At 33.6% G+C, this 18,673-nt stretch overlaps 1 protein-coding gene across 3 annotated transcripts in view; it reads right to left on the reverse strand.

The window, feature by feature from the left end:
* The window catches only part of LOC149796967 (beta-galactosidase-like), a 74,279-nt gene that overhangs the window by 21,863 nt on the left and 33,743 nt on the right, over positions 1-18,673 (reverse strand). For 2 of the 3 annotated variants that reach the window (XM_089961650.1, XM_089961648.1), the window contains exons 10-12: positions 18,076-18,191; positions 4,065-4,139; positions 2,064-2,153 (exon numbers count right to left, since the gene is read on the reverse strand). In XM_089961650.1, the coding sequence (XP_089817776.1) occupies positions 2,064-2,153; positions 4,065-4,139; positions 18,076-18,191 (281 nt within the window). Of the gene's footprint in view, positions 1-2,063; positions 2,154-4,064; positions 4,140-9,953; positions 10,067-18,075; positions 18,192-18,673 lie in introns of all 3 variants that reach the window. The other variant, XM_089961649.1, reaches the window with a different exon arrangement.

Here is an 18,673-nt window from a genome sequence, read left to right on the forward strand (position 1 = left end):
CGATAATACTTGAGTTAGACCGAAAGATTTAAATTTATTAAAATATATAATACAGTCCTACCCGTTTATGTCAACATCCTCAATAATGAAGGCATAATATTGAATACATTGACACATGCTAATGAGGTATTAAAAGAAAATGATTCCGCAAGAGGCCAACTTTATAGGACCAAACAAAAGCCTGTTTTATTTTTATTTGACCGCGACATTAAAGCATGGCGGCAAGATCAACTAATTGTTGAATAAAGTACAGGATGGAACTGGCCGCTTGCCGACATAAATGATTAAGGCGGGAAAATAAAAGCCTGGCGGCAAGATCAACTAATTGTTGAACAAAGAATGGGTCGGAACTGGCAAAAAAATAAAAAATTTCATGGATTCTTTGTGGCTTTGAACTTCGTTGCATTTTGCTATAGTCCTGCCATATCCTTCCCCTTGTGACATCGGTGTGATATGCAAAACATGTGTAACACGGTTTAAAAAGTTGATTTGAAAAACCTTTTAATTTAGCATTTCCGATTAACTGAATCGTATCCGGAATCGGAAAAATTTCATGCCCAAAATCCGGAATCGGAAATCAGTAGAAAAATGCTAATCGGTTATGCCCTACTCGCCATACAGTCAATGAGTCTGAAAGATCAGGCAATAATTTTCCATTAAATTAAAGTTGTGATGGCACAATGCAAATATCAACTAAAATGTCTGAAAATATTTTTTAAACCATAAACAACACTTTTAGGCTGTACTTTCAATGCCCTTATTTCTCTCTCAATAAATTCTAAACAGTAAGTCTATAAAAAAAATTCTCTTAATTTATCTACAGAAGTCTATACAACGTACGCTGATTGTTTCCCTTTTGTATAATCTTGGCATAGAGAAAAAGATTACATTATATAAAGATATGAACTGTTCAAAAGTTTAAATGTGATCCTACAGCATTTAACTTAATCTCTTCTAGTTAATGATGAAAGTGTGAGATAGAACAGATAGTATAAATCTAAACATGTTAACCTCTAATTAGTCATTTTTTGTATATCCTTGTAAAGGATTCTAATTATTATTCTTTGTAAATATACAATACAAAGGTAGGGTATTAGAATCTCAGGCTGATTCACTGGCTGACAAGGCTGAAGTCAACCTCTGCTTATGCTTTTGCTGCCAAAGCACAAGTCTGGATATGCAATATTTTGTGTTCGTGGATGAATGTTATGCATATGCAATATTTTGTGTTCATGTATGTTAAGCATATGCAATATTTTGTGTTCATGTATGTTATACATATGCAATATTTTGTGTTCATGTATGTTATACATATGCAATATTTTGTGTTCATGTATGTTATGCATATGCAATATTTTGTGTTCATGTATGTTATGCATATGCAATATTTTGTGTTCTTTATAAATGTTATGCATATACAATAATCTGTGTTTATGTATGAATGTTATGCATATGGGATATTTTGTGTTCATGAATGTTATACATATGCAATATTTTGTTCATGTATGAATGTTATACATATGCAATTTTTCTGTTCATGTATGAATGTTATGCATATGCATAATTTTGTGTTCATGTATGAATGTTATTCACCTGCAATATTTCTGTTTATGTATGAATGTTATGCATATGCAATATTTTGTTCATGTATGAATGTTATACATATGCAATTTTTGTGTTCATGGTTGTTATGCATATGCAATACTTTGTGTTCATGTAACAAGTGGTGAATCCAATAAGTAAAAACATATCATTTTTGGTATACAAGGTGAAACATATAAGATATTTACACAGGAAAAGGAACTTTTCTTTTTATTATATACCAAACTTACACCAGAAAATCGAAGCTTAGATTAAACTCACTCTTCAATAACAACACCTGACCCTCATTTTAGTAAATTCACCATACTATTATACATTGATCATATAAATATCAGTGACTTAAAGAGTAGTAGAATTGATGAAAATGGGAATCTGTGAGATATATATATATATATATATATGGTCTTTACTATCTGCGTTTTTCAAAGCTAAAGGTTAATATTGTCACTCTGCAGACTTACATGGTCAATTTCCTCCATATTGATGGGATACTTGGATTTGATTGGACCACCCGGGGTGTACTTCACCAGGTAGTCAGGAATAGTAGCTACCTGTGAAAAAAAATGAAACATTTTAAATAAATAGGAATTAATTTAAGCCCTCGGCTATTGGAATGCAGAAGTTCCTCACTATAAACCCCTCAATATAATGCTGTCCTTTTTATGTGTTTGGCAATGGATCCCACTAAATTGGTAAAATTATTTCAATCACTTCAACTGAATTTATTTCACATTATTTTATAAATCCACTATCAAAAATGTTATGTGATCAAGTTACTGTTTATGCACAGCAAAACCAGAACCAGTTAACTTTTATTTATAAACATGTATGCTTTGCCTACTAATGAATCTCGGTTCAAATTGTCAGTGATTGATTCAGTGGTTATTGAATGAGCACAACAGATTTATACAAAAGTCATGGCTGGGCTGTGAAACTCTGACAGAATGTTATGGATAACATCTGAGTAAAGTTTGTTCAGTAGAAACAGAAGAAGCCCAGTAAGGACTGGTCTGTCCAACAGAAGCTAGTGGCAACCATTTGGACTTCACTCAATAGGTTTAGTTTGAATATGCAACATAGCACTGACATTAAATTCTGGTTGAATAAAATGGAATGGAATACCCTTTTTTTGGGAAGGCAACTTGCTGCTGCAAAGACAATCACAAGTCCATTTAACACTGTTGGTGATGTGGCAAGGATGGTATCAAGTCAATAGAAATATATCATGCTGTTGCTCTCAGCAATCCAAACTAAGAACTGCTGAATGAAATTGCTCCACCTGACAGCTGAAAATATTTTAATTTATTGGCGGTGTCTTACTGTAAACTCATCCATATTATTGTGAATATATTTTGTGTGCATGAGAACGGTAGTGAGTGGGTCATCTACTGATGTGTATAAACTATGCTTCTTAAGCATTTGAACAAACAACAATTATTATGCACAACAAATACCAGATCCAGTTAACTTTTTTTTTAAAACAATTTTTATCTCTGGTATGCCTAAGGGACTGTCTGCTGCTACAGCTGAATTCTGGTTCATTCTTTCAGCAAGTGATTCAATGGTTAATGAATGGACACAACATGGTTTACAAATGTTACCAGTGGGATGTGAAACTCTCTAACAGAATATTATGCAGAACCCTTCAGTAAAGTATATTCAGCCAAAACTGAAGGTGCCAAGATTAGACTAGACTGTCCAACAAACGCTGAGTATACTCCAGAGGCTACCATGTGGACTTCACTCGATGGGTTTAGTTTGAATAAACAATATACTGGCAACATTACATTATGGGGGGAATAAAACAGAATGGAATGAAGTGAATGCTCAAAGAGAACAGATGCCCCAAGAGATGTATAAGACAATTAATTGACAAGGTGGGAGTGTCATCTTCTAAACAAGAAAGCAAACAAATTATTCTATTTCCATGAGAAATATAATATTTTAGATTTAAGTTAAATGTTGTATATTTTCAGTTTTCCATTGTAAACAAAATATTACATGTTTAATTTTAATCTTGTATATGTAAAACAAATATTGCAAATTTAAACTTCTGACAGTAAACAAAATGTTGACCATTTAAGTTAAATAATGCAAAATTAAGCTTTCATCAAATACATCCATCATACTGCTAGTAAAATTATGTAGACCATGAAAACTTGCCAAATTCAGTACTGCTCTCATCTGAAGGGAAAACAGTTACACTACATTATTAAACCAGTTTATTTTGACAGGCAAACTTTCACAGGTAATTTACTTTTACGAATATAATGTCCCTGAAATTTAGTTTTCTCTTTCATGAAAAGATCTTTTCATAGGTCTACAACAGTTTTATAAAATGTTACTGTAACTGAAATTCTTGATTCACACAAATATATATATGGCAAACAAAAGCTTCTTGACATGCAGTTAATGAACATTCAACAGCAGTTTAACAATGTTTATGAACTTTCTGTACTTACCAGGTTCATGGTGATCTTTCCATATGCAAACTTTGGTGTGGATGGAGGGATTGGAATTGGTGGAGGAGGATAATACTGTTAAAAAAAATGGGACTATATCAACTTATTTTACTCATATCTGTTTGATAATAAAATTATAGCTTTAATCTTCCCAGTTTTCAAGTTCATTATTCTTTTAAAAATTACTAACATGAGTTATGAAGTTGTTTTATTTAAATATGTACTTTCATCTGGCAATAAGATAATTATGTAAATGATTACTTAAGCGCTCCAAAAAGCAAACTGGGTGCATTCATGTAAATGACAACAAGAAAATGACCAGTTCTTTGAGTGTTGTTATTAGAATGACCGATGGATGGATGAATGGACAGACACACAGACATCACCAATCCAGAATTGCTTTTCAATTAGGCTTAAAATTACTATTGTCTGCTTCAAGTAATATGTCAATAATGGTTGGCTTATAAATACTATTGTTTACTTCAATATATCAATAACAGATGGCTTATAATTACTATTGTCTATTTCAAGTAATATATCAATAATGACTGGCTTATAATTACTATTGTCTAATTTTAGTAAATTATCAATAATGGTTGGCCTAAAATTACTATTGTCTAATTCAAGTAATGTATCAATAATGGTTGGCTTAAAATTGTCTAATTCAAGTAATATATCAATAATGGTTGGCATATAATTACTATTGTCTAATTCAAGTAATATATCAATAATGACTGGCTTATAATTACTATTGTCTAATTCAAGTAAATTATCAATAACGGTTGGCTTAAAATTGTCTAATTCAAGTAATATAACAATAATGGTTGGCTTAAAATTACTATTGTCTACTTCAAGTAATATATCAATAATGGTCATATTTATACTAAATAGTATATTACTCAAATTTAAATGCACATTCACTTTCTATATCAGCAGATGCCCAAGGCTTAATCATCATGATCATGATCATTATAAGGCATTTTGAAAGGGTAACTCAATTAAGTTCACAACTAATCTCCCCTGAAGTGCTCTCCTATTAACAGAATATTATATTTTTAATACAAAGCCAGTCAAGGTAATCTCCTGCATCTACGTGCACTCTTTTCTATTTCTTTAGCAATATAACTATTTACAAAACTGATACAAATGCATGGCAATTATATTACACCATACATGGAAAAGTGTAATCCAAGTGGGCAAAAAGAGTAAACCGAGCGGAAATGAGTAATCCACATAATACAATTCAATAAGCATATGTACAAAATGATTTATTTACCCCTTCTGGTCTGTTAACATCAATTACTGCTTCTAATTTTCATATATAGCACTTTGAGCTTTAAAAAAGCAACAGCCTCTCATACTGCATTTCAAAACATTTTGTACCAGCTGAGATTATGTTTTGCACACCAGTAGAAAACTAAGTGCTGGGTTACAGAGCCTGGATTTGAATTCAGTTTTATTTTTGTTACCAATACTGAACAATCTCTCACAGTCAGCATTAGAATGGTAAAGAACCAATATTCCTTTCATAACCTGATAAAGATGAGGAAATTTATATCTTCCAGTTATTGGGTCTTTTAGCTGGGAAATATGGTGCCATTGCACATCAACTCTGTCCGAATGAAGTATATTGTCAGGTAGAATGCCAACTTGATACTTCAGGGGTTCTCCTTCTAATTTATCAGCAGCCTTTCTTGCAGCAAGGTGCATCATATGACAGGGACAACCTGATATGTACACTGATGGAGACACTTTTCAAAATATAGAATGCAACTCCTTTATAAATTCCAGTCATCAGTAATGCATTATCAGCTGAAAACCCCTTGCAGTTCTGCCAACTTATGTTTATTCAAAGCATTATCCAGCAAATAAAAAATGTTTTCTCCAGTGGAATCTAATGTTAATTCTGGTAATGAAGGAAGAGCACTATGACTTTGCATTTTTCATTGTCAAAGTCTCTAACACAGACTGGGTACAACTTTTTGTTATAATCACTACTTCTGTCTGTTGCAATAATAAACGGCCCAATTTTCATGGCTTCTGCAATTTTAAGCGAAGTATCTTCTGCTAAACACCAAACAATATTAGATGTTTTGTTCTTGCAGATGCATATTTTCTGCAATTTTGGGATCAGGAAACATTCGTTTGAACAAAGGACCAACATAGTCTTCTGCTGCTAGGGGTAGTCCGTGTTCTATTAAGAACTCGGTAAATAATACCTCTGAATTTATTAGTTCTGCTTTAAAAAGGAAGTTACAAGTTACCTTAGTATTGGAGTTTGTAAAATGAGCTAATTCAAGCTTTCTTTGTTTTACCACCATGACTAATATTAAAATCCTTTCCACACAGCCTGCAGTGGACGTGAAGCTGCCCTAGAATGGAACACTGTATTGTGTAATTCATCTTTGAATCGTTTTTTCGTTTTTTTCTAATTCATCTGTGAAATTATTTGAAAAACTTTTGCTCTAACATACGCATCTACTAGAAAAAATCTGACTTAACTTTTAACGCCAAATACCTACAGACTGATTCTGTATCAGATATGAATTAGAACAAAGAATCTGCAAGAAAAAATTAAAAATTAGAAAACCAGTCTGTTCTCTCCTAACTAAGCCATACAGCTGCTATAAAGAGAAACCGAGGTCAAAAGTTTGAAAGTAAAACCAGCATGTTTCTTGGAAATAGGGCAGCTGCTATAAATAGAACATAGTACTGTTAGGAAAGTACATGCAAGGCTATGGACAAGTGTACTCTTTATGTCATAGTTACTTAGAAGCCGTCTTTTCTAGAATACGGTCTGAAAGATTAATGGGATGTTAATAGAAATAAGAAAACAAATTATTTTTTTTGGGAGGGGGACATACAGAAAATGCGTAATCCAAATATGTTTACTCGTAAGACGTAATTTAGTAAAGAAAAAAAGCATAATGATCATGCCAAAAGCGTAATGGATGGCATGTATGTTACACACACTGAAGAAGCAGGATGCTTTAATTTTTGCTACATATACCATTCTTATATAATTAACTGAAAGACAGAGGCAAAGGGGGCATTTCAGCAACTGATTTCCTCTGGAATGCATTTTAACATAGCAAGCGAGTTATGAAAACAGTTCTTTTTGGCAAAGAGTGCTGTGCTTAGTTTAGGAATTTTGAAATTTTTATCATGATCTGATCAAAGTGTTGGTGTATTTACAGATGTTCTGTTATCTCGACATATTCTTCATAGTTATAAATATTGCTATTTGAAACTATTAAATGTAACCTCCATAATAAATATATATATATATATTTTTTAAGCTGCAGTCTTTAAATTATCCAAAGTATCTGTCATATTACCTACTGATTCTTCCAATTTACCTTTGTCCTCTCTTTTTTGTAGTCCAAACATTTTTGTAAATTAGCCTCTAAACACTTTTCAAAAACCAAGTAACATTGGACAACAAGGATTGGTTTTTGTTTTCCTGTCTTAAAAGTAATTTGGGGTCTCACAAGGTGCTAAAATTTTAGTTTTCTAAAGAACCCAATCAATGAATTTACTTTTATGTATGTTGTGACCACTGTAAGTTTCTGTGTAGATAAATTTGTCATATATCACAATATCACAATTTGAAAAAATAAGTGTGAGTCTGAATCACAGCCAATGTGATTATGTGACAAAGCTTGCCAGTGGCTTTCCATGGATTGGTTGTTTCTATTGGGGTCTCACGGGTTCTTCCGCCACCAGTTATACTGATTATAATGTATAGTTTATCGTGTGCTAAAAAATGGCATTAAAAACATAACAACAATATAAAAAATTTACATCAATATAATTAATGGCAAGACTGTATTATGTCAATTAGGACCACTGCAGCTTTTGGCTATGAGAACTTTAATTTATCAGTGTTGATAATCATTCTACTCACTTCACATCAAACATCATAGTGACAGCTGTGTACAGCTTTAATTTAAGCTCTTGCTTTGACGTCGTTGTTGTGGGGTTTAATGCCATATTTCAGCACACGATAGGCTATGCATGGCGGCCAGTATTAATAGTGGAGGAAGAACCCAGGAAAACCCCAGGAAGAACCACCGACCCACAAGAAGCTACTGGTGAGCTTTCTCACATACCCACGTTAGCCGAATCCTTGACTCATACCCACACAAACAGAGGTGAGATGGCAGTGATCCGTAACGGAGAGCACTTTAGACTACTCGGCCACTCGGGGCCCCAAGCTCTTGTTTTGAATTATTTTGTGTATCTGACAGTGTGTATCATCAGCATACAGGTCTGCTGAAGATTTTCCATTGCCTATTTGTACCGGTCAGTCATTTATAAAATTAGGAAAAAACAGGACCCAAAATGTATCACTGGTGAAATAGATACTTCTTTCTTCTGATATTTCCTAAGCCTATCATATACCAGGTTTACCTATTATTCATGGAAAATAAACAAGCAATTTAACATTAAAGATCCTGCATCCACCTGTAATGAATTTCATAAATTTGTAGATGAATTTAAATAAGGACCAGTCGGCTGCATTAAAAAAGTTTAAAAAGAGGCCTAATAAAACATCCAAATGTTTCTGGTGTGATTTACCCTAGCTCTAGTTCAGTTAACATCTAACTGCTATTATGCAAGTTTCCATTCATGCACCATCAAATGTCAAAAAGTGACTAACGTTTTTTCCTGACAGTATTTTCCTTAGGGCTGTTCCATTTAAATATACATGGTACCCACAGCTGGCAGTTTTATTAAAACTATATGCCAGGGTACTCTGATTTCAAAGAGTTCACATTAAAATGATAAGTAAATTCTAAATTGCATCTATGGGTGAGTACCCCACATTGAAAGTGCCTTCCCTGGGGCCCACGTATGTTTTACTGCTCCCCACAGACCTGTTTATTTTCAAACAGAACCTGAAATTTGATTTTTTTAAAAAATAAAATACCAATATCATACATGACTTTAAGGATACACTTATTATCTTATAAACTTTCATTTTCTTTCAAATATAAGTCTGAGGAAAAATCTGTACTTAAATCAACAAAACATTGAAACATTTTATGGCATTGTAAATTCAACTCCTTAATATATCATTTTAACTTGCACAGTGAATTTGACACCATCTAACGTCTTGAAAAGACATATGAGCAAGAGTTCCTTGAAAGTAGTAATGTATTACAGGCCAAAAATAATTTGCACTCAATGAGGAAGTTTGCTTCTTCCCTCTCATTTAACTTTAGAGTATCGATACCAACTGAAATGTTCTTGAGATCTGAGATGTAACTTGAAAATAAAATCTATTCTTATTGTTCATGTTAATATGTTCATAAAATAAATGAAGTACAAAAATCCAAGTACTAGTAATGATATCTGAAGGGATTTTCCATATTTCTAATTATGTTTATATCCTTATAGTAAACATCTTAATTTTGGCTGACAGCAATTCAACCATGCCAACATTACATACTATTGCCAGAACAATGTTTTTTTATATACTATGGACCTCAAATCTAAAATTAAACAACACGTAGTGACCTTGACCTTTGAGTTTATTCTAGCAGTCAATAACTTGGGATATTCATCCCCCCAATCCTTATCTGATGCATTTGTTGGGTAAAGTCTGAGGATGATCTCCTGACATAAGATACTGCCATTTAAAAAATCTGAAACAGTTGATGCCAGGTAGACAGATGGATATTGTGACCGCTATATCTTGCATTCTCCTTCTGCAATGATGTCATAGACATGTCACACAACTGCCAACCGACAGCCAAATGTCAGAGGATGGACATAGGACAAGTGCAAAAACTCTTCTGGTCTTTGACCAATGGAGCTGAAACTCACTAGCCTTCATAATACCCAGTAGTTTTGTGCATAAATGAATCTGCAAAGGCATATTACCTTGCTAATAACCTTGCTGATGGCTAGATATTTGTCAGTGATATCTCCAGCCTCTGTCAGTGGAGCATCATAGTCATAGCTGGTGGGGACTGGTGCAAAGGGCATATTAGCACCTGAGAGGAAAAGCACAAATAATGACAACATTTAAAGCGACATGCACAGCTACGACACTCATTCATCAGAAGATGTATACATATTAAATCTGATGTAAACAGGTACAGGAGACTAAAGGAGTTACAGCTCAGACAGGGGTACATGCGTAATTATCAAGCAATTGGGAACAAATCCTAGGAATTGGTCACAGCAAACTAATTTTGATGTTTAGACTATATCTATCCAACAATGAAATCTCAGTGCAAGTTTTCGTTCTCTAAGCAGGAGGATAATAAATTGAAGTCAAGTTCAAAGACAAGATCATTACAAAATCAAGTTTCAAAAAGTATTTTCCCCTTCACATGCTGACAAAGTGTACTGCTATAGTTTTGTTAATTTTGTCAGTTTTGATTTTCATTGTTTTGTATTTTTTTAAAAAGATATTTTAGTGTATACTTAAATTTGTGGAGTCACCTCTCAAAGTTTGCATATTATAGGTATATTAATTTCACAGATTAATCTCTACATACCCAAATAAAGAATAAAAAAGAACAAAACTATGCCTAGAAGAATCGTGGTAGCTTCAATGGTTAAAGCAATACTAACATCTGTATAAGCACACAAAAAACAAACACTATTCAAGATCAATCTCTTACACCATGTTTTTGTCTGAGTATTCAACATTAAATACAGTCATCAATACTAAGCTAATTAGTTATTAAATCACACATGTATGATCTCCTCCTTAAAATACTGTCCATCAAGATAGATCATAAATTACTATCCAACAGTGGCAAAATTCAATGTAGAACCTCACTGGTTTTAATAATGCTATCATTCCACATGTGAACCAAAGATGTGAGGAGCTGTCCCTTGTTCAGTGCAATAAGCAGGCAGTGTCAATATTAGATGCATTCAGAGCCCATCAAAAAGTGCTAAGATGCTAAATAAATTTAAAGTCAAAGGAATCCCTCCTTTGTTTGAGCCTGCCTCATGTACAAACCAGCTTCAACAACAAGTCTTGACAATAAATAATAAGTAAAAAAAGCCACACATCCACAACTGGTATGCTAAACAGGTCATGGAGACCATCAGGGAAAAGGAAGATGTCAATGGTGAAGATCAATGTACTAAATTAGCAGACCTTCAAGCATCATCAATCAATCCAGTTGATGCTGAATGTAAACTTAGGACCCACATGACAATGTATAAAAGATCAAACTAATTACCTGTGGCTTTAGAAAAATTTGGACTTGTTTAATTCACATAATCTTGGATGCATTATCCTATTATACATCGTATTATTTCGGTCATTAATTAAATTACTGTATAAGTGTTTTTCATTTTTTTCATCACTTCATTCACATACAAGTTAATGGAATACAAGACAAGTCTATGACCCTCAAAAGAGAAGATCATCTTTACAATCATCTACCCTGATCTGCAAAAATCTCACCATGTGCATGTACTTTTAAATATTGATAAATATTATTTAGCATGCTCATGTACATTTATGAGGTAAATAAATTTTTAAGATTATAATTCTGTTTTCTGTAATTTGTTTAAGCTTTTAATTTTTCCAAAATTTGCTATGCAAGACAATTTCATTTAACACTATTTATGTGATTATCCTTAAAAGCTTTCCAATCCAATCAATTGTTGATGAATACCATTCAGTGTAACTCTAGTTTCATACAGCAGTGTAAAACTGAATAAAATTCAATACTAATAATTATTAGAGATGATTTGGTACCTATTACTTTAGTAATGACAACAGCCATATGGGAGTAACTATCAAGTACTTTGAATAAATCATTCACAAAATTTGTATGTACCAGCACTGAATGACACTCCTTGGGTGAAAATCCAAGGACTGAATATCACAGCATCACACTTAATTGTCTTTAAATGAAACCTACTATGGGAGAAGAGAGACATCGCACAATGTATCTACACTGCAGACAGTTTATATTACAAATGGGGAGACAAGCTGTAGAATGCATGGAAACTGTCTGCAATTTAGCAAATACTTAAAATATAGTGGGTATAAAATTTCCAAAACTAGTTAATGGTCACGGGAATTTGGACTATAAATATGAAATAAAACTGAAAGGATATGATGTACCTTATGCTCTTTCTACACCACAGACCTAAATGAAAGTGTCTAAAGAGAGATATGCCCATTCCCAGTTGCTGGTCACTCTTGTTCTTCTTGCAGGTGCAAAAGCTTTCAGCAAACTGAACAAGAACTCCTGATCTGGTGGAATCTACATTTTTAACAATGTTTTGTCACACCTACTGGGACGTTTCACTTCAACCAATTACAACTGGGAATTTCCTCCACCCTTCAGTGCTTACAAACAATGTCCAGGATCTTGGAAAACCTTGATGGTGTGCCAGGCAGATGTCTTGGCTTGCTGTTCATCCTGGATGCCAAAATGCAAGACTTGAAGCAATTCTTTTTGCCGATTTGAACCAATGGCAACAAGAGAAACAAGGAGAATTACAAAATTCTCACATGGACAGACCCAGTTATAAGGTCTTATCATCAGTGAGAGCAGGATCAGGCCAACAGATAATAAAGACAGAAGTGACTGTCAGAATGAAACAGTCAAATGATATCTACAACATAAGATTTCTCAATATGGTCAACCAAATGGGAAATATTTTCCAAAATTTGGCAAAGAAGACTAAACACTCCTTTGTGATCTGCTTAGCAAACAAAATCAGTGGTCTTGGATATCAATATAATGCTTCTATTGAAATCAAACATGAGCTTAGCTCAATCCCAGTGCTGGTTCTGTATGATCCAAACAAGCTGACAATAGTGTCAGCAGATGAATTACTGTTTGGATTGGGAATAGTAGTCACACTCACACAGATCAAGGAGAATTGTCAGCACAGACCTGTCATTTGTGCATCACATGGAGTTTAACAGAGGTATGCCAAAATGGAGAAGTTAACCTTGGCAACAACATGGGCATGTGATCATTTCAGTGGCTGCACAACTGGCACTATTTTCAAATTTGAAACAGATCATATATCACTTGTATCTCTATCTGAGTCTATAAAAAGGATGATTAAAGAAGAAGAAAACAAAAATGGAAATAGCTCTGTAAGTGGACACAGTTTTGATGGTCTTCTGCTTCAAATAAATGTCATTACCAGATAGGAGCAACAGAAGCAAACTCCTGAGTGAAAATAAATCATGTTTTAAAGTGGAAGTGGGTAACTGAGACTGAAAAGTTTTAACGGTCTTTGGAAGGTGCAAAGTTTGCTGCTTAAATGAGAAAGGATTGTTATTCCATCATCTATGAATGCTAAGCAGTGTTTTCTTTGAGATGTGCAACTGCATGAATCATTGCTAAATTTAATTCATCCCCACTTGAATTGAGAGTGAGTACAAAAAATCATGTACAGTAACTTTGCCCTGAGCTTAACGAAACCTGTAACATTCATTAATATTGACAAAACTCAACCTAATCATGTAAGCACTTGATTTGTACATCAATCAAATGCTCACTTTGTAACTTTTGCAAATGATCAATCAGATGCATTCACGGATTATCTAGTTATTAAAAAAAATACAAATTGTGCCTGGTGAGTTTGTACAGTGCACAGACATACAATTTTCAGTATTTGGTGGTAAAGCCTCTGCTGTTACATTAAGTGTTCAGTATTTGTTGGTAATACCTTTGCAGTTACATGCAGCTCTCATGCATATGATATATTGCCATTCACATCACATAATTACTGTCAAGTGATTGTGAATTTGCACACCTGCTGGTTGTCCTCAATACCTTTAGAAGCTGAACACAATGTACAGATTATGATACTGCCACATCAAAAAGCCATTATAGTTCAAAGGGTTACTTGCCTGCAAAATTACTGCTGCCCTGTGGAACTACTGATAGGCAGAAGGTATTATATCTACTTACTAAATTTACCAGAGCTGCTAAGGCCAGAGTGGCCTGGCCTAGTCTAGCCTGCGCACCAAAGAAGAAAAATGCACCAATGAAGAACAGAAGTGTAACTTCAACACTAATAATCATGCAAAAGAAACATTCAAAGTTCACAAGGACAAGTGTGTGGATTTAAGACCTTAAAACTAATGGCATATCTCTGCTCATGAAGTTGCTCTACACTCACACATTTAAAAACTCAGAGAAACACAATTAACAGTTTAATATTGTTTTTCTGAGTTTATTGTGGTATAAAAACTGTCAGTTGCCAAAACACACAGCAGATAATGGTTGAAGGCTGTGTAAGCTGTGTGAGTCAGCAACTGACAGTTTATACCACGATCATAAACTGAGAAAAAATGTTAAACTCTTATACATACAATTATTTATTATTTTATTTTTTGTTTTATTGTTATTTTGTTTTTTTAATGATATTTCCTATCAGTTTTACAGCCTGTTTAAGCATATGAATTCTTGTTGAGGTTTCTGCTACATACATGGTTCCCACGCTTTTCTAAAGATAACTTTCCAGGTCATTTCCAGGGGTTTTCCAGAATGAAATAATTTTTTTCAAGGTTCACATATGACCATTAATGAATAGAATTAAAGAACATTTTAGACGATAAAACATGCATTTTCTAAATCTAAAGATGGTTTTCTTTCAAAACACTCCAAAACATTTAAGCTAGATAAGATGATTATGTACAAAACCATAAAATGTATCACACGAAACAAGTCTGATTATATGCCTATAAATTGGCATGTAAAGTCATTTCAATGTACAAAATAAAAATTCTAACGTCTGACCTGTATTATGTTGCTAAGTGGGAACAACAAAATGAACATAAATTAGTTTTGTTTCCTTTCAAACCTTTAATTCTAAAGAATTCTATAGCAAAATATATGCATCTTATAGAAAGTAAACATTTCCTATTACAGTATATAAAAAACAATAAACGCAAATATTTAGAATCCTGTCTAGTAACGAAAAGAGTTAAACCCAGAATTTATCTGTGCCAATAAAATCCCAAATAAGATTTTTCAAACAATCTAATCTCCTTAAGACAATCTGGTTAAAAATCCATCATTTAAAAAGTATTTTCAAAAGGGTTGATTTAAATTTTGACAAAAGACCTTCAAAATTATACACTGTTGTATAAACAAGGATTGAATTTTCTGCAAAATCAACTTGTCTTCTTGTAATTTGTTAAACCAGTCCTCAAACCTGTATAGTCCATTTCATACCGAATTTAACCGAGTTGCTCCGTAATTATCCGAATAACCTCCCGAGTTACTTTATACTCCAGCCAATCCAATGCTAGTGGGTACATGTACATATACATAACAAAATGGCATCCAATGTTGTTTATATTTCAGAAATAAAATTAATTAAATGATTGAAATTTATATGTAAATTATCCACAGACTTTGAAAAACAAATCTGATAAACTCATATGAAATGCATTTTATTATAATGACATTTCGGATGCACAGAAATAGTTTGAACAACTTGCTCTCTGATTGCCAGGATTACATTTGTTTACTTCGACACCGTTTCCTTACTTACATGTACATGTCCAAATGTAAACAGCTCAAAGCTACTCTCTCGTATGGGTTTGAAATCCGCCCTGGTTTTGTGTTCTTTCATTTCTGTATTTTTTTAGTACAACCAGAATACGACTTTCATTTTAAAAAAATTTCTCTACAACATTTGAAAATGTGGGTTGTTAAATTTGTGTACTCGTGCATCTAGCAATGCAAATCGTGAGTACCAGGTCACATTTCATCAATGCTGTAGCTTTATCTTGTCTTCCAGCAGATTAAAGTAATTTTCATATCCATTTCATGCATGTATCACTCGATCTAACAACATTTAAGTTTGCTAAACCATCCAGTAAGCAGCTATGCTTTGCCACCACTATGTTGGCCTCTTGTGATGCTAGACTGGTTTTCATACCTTCCATGTAAGGAAAGATAGGGATATCAAGCGGAGTTTGAAAATAAAAGTCTACTAGACGAATCTTATCCACTGGGTATTTGGGCTGACTCAGCATATATGTTTATTGAAAGCACCCAAATGATCAATACTGCACCCTCTGAATATTCTGGTTATAACTAGATAAATTTAACTCACGATCAGTTTAGTTATGACTCAACTACATGATTGTTTCAAGTGTCAACTGGTGGAGGAAAATTCCCGGGTTTTTCCTGACTTTCATCAATATTTGCTAAATTCCAGGACTTTTCACAATCGGGGAAAAAAATTATAATTTTTCCCAACTTTTTCCCTGATTTCTCGGTAGCGTGAAAACCCTGTAGGTAGCTATTTAAAGAACTGGGAATTTTCCATCTGCAACATAATACCTACATCAATATCAAACAAAAAATTCTATCAATGGTAGGTGATCTAAGGTTTTGAACATTCCAGAGCATGGTCTTAATCTTTTATCTGAACTGGCATGTTTTCTGAGTAGAAGTTTAATATTGAAAGCAAAGGATGTGTTGTTTTGTTTGACATACGAATGACTCTTGGATCTGATGCTATCATGAGTTCACTGTGACTTGTGAATCGATATTTTCCAGACACGTAAGTAACCAATTTTCACATTTTTAAATCTATTTTTGTGTTGATTAACCGTTTAGGCTACCTTCAGGGTCTACTTACAAATGAAATTAAGACTATTGTTAAATGGTTATAGTGATGTGGGTCCAATAGTGAAACAGTGCAAGACATTGAAACTGATAGTTAGGATGGAGGGGGGTAGCAGACCTTCCACCCACCCACATCATACCTCTCAAGGTTGGCGTCTTACACTGTAGGACTGTGAATCCAATTATTATAATATTAGTCTTTGAATCCCCACCCTCCTTCCAATCCCTATCGCCATTCAATTATAGTTTTAAATTCATTTGTAATGAGCTGCATTGAAAGTGCTGTAGCCCCAATGTTCTTGGCAGATTTAAGGTTTCCCAGCTTTTCTTTTTCAAATGTAGTCCAATAAAGAATTACTTATATTCAGAAAACATCAAAGATGCGTTATCTGATTATATTCAGAAAAAAATTAATGATGTGTTATTTGATTCTGTCAAATCGATTTATTCAATTTTCTAAATAAAATATAAACCCACTGTCTTTTATTTCATTTTAATAGTGTGCAGTGTATATGCCTTCCGGTTCAGTGTTTATGTTAGTTACTTTGCATGTTTGTATAAAGTAGAACTATGTACAGTTTTATACAGAAACAAACACAGTTGTGCCTGATCACATGATTATATTCTGACCAATGAAAATCTTCCCTTCATTTATCAACTTATGCAACTGCAATTATTAAACCATAACTGACATCACTGAAACCAACATATGACCTATTAGAAACTAAGGAATCTCATGTCAACCGTGCCCATAGAGATCCCCATCCAACAACAGTTCAAGGAATGGCAGAACCCCATCATTTTGTCAAACCATATGGTATATTCCCCTTTATTGAATTCTAATGCTTAAAAAGTAGATTGCTGATGTTATAGTTTCATTCAGTAGTTTATTTCAGTCAAGTAATCAGTTATCACATACTAAGTTCAGTACCTTAATATTTAGAATTCCCACAATTCTTCACAAATACAAAACAGGTGTAATTAAAAATAATATATTTTCTTTATGGATTGGCAGGAAGGAAGGTACTGTGTGATCCTAAAACAGACTTTAATCGGTGTCTCTTAATGTAATGGGATATATAGCCTATCGTGTGCTGCAAAATGGCTTTAAACCCCACAAAAACAACAACAATAGTGGGATATAATGGGAATCATGTGTGTGTGTGCTAAGCTCTGTAATCAGCCTTACTGGAAATTAAACATGATCTGGAAATGGGACTGCTTCAGTGGTGGTTTAACTCAGTACTACATAACAAAAAAGAAAAAAGTATTGACTAATACATCAAAAGACAGTAAATATAAATTGGCTCAATGCCATGTTAATTAACATCAGGATAGAGCTATATAACCAAGCAGACATTAGTCCTTTAAAGTGAATTTGCATCATGCATTCACGACAAAACTGCATGCAATACCTTGGAAATGACCTGCCTGATGGCAATGTATTTCTCAGTGATGTCCCCTGCCTCAGATAGAGGGGCATCATAGTCATAACTTGTGGGAATGGCCTGGAATGGGGGATATTCTGCACCTATATAACATACAGCAGAGTAGATAGTGCCCCAAATAGGAATCTGAAAACTTTTTCAATGGAAAAGACAGGTAACAGTTATACAGAAAATGTGCTTACTTTTAGCATATACAAAAATCTGGGATTAATGATTTTGTTAAAAAAGTTTAATTGCAGTATAGCACAAGCTGCTTGGGTCTCAGGTAATCAGTTTAAACAATGGATTAGTCCAATTCATGAATTTCATATGATAAATAAATTCTGTCAGGATTAAAACAGCAATATGAGTGATCCTTGATGTATGAGTCAACCACATATCAGCAACTGTGGTTCTACTTTTACAATGTGAAAATGATGAGGTCTCGCAAAGTTTAAACAAGCATGATTTATCTCAACATTACAAAATTCTCATAATTAACATATTTACACTCAGTCACTTGTTGTTCCCACTAAAAAACAAACTTGGTACTTGCATTCACAAACAGTTACAAGTCCTAAAAATT

Source organism: Sinohyriopsis cumingii, chromosome 6, assembly GCF_028554795.1.
Source record: "Sinohyriopsis cumingii isolate HCF-2022 chromosome 6, ASM2855479v2, whole genome shotgun sequence".
NCBI lineage: Eukaryota > Metazoa > Mollusca > Bivalvia > Unionida > Unionidae > Sinohyriopsis > Sinohyriopsis cumingii.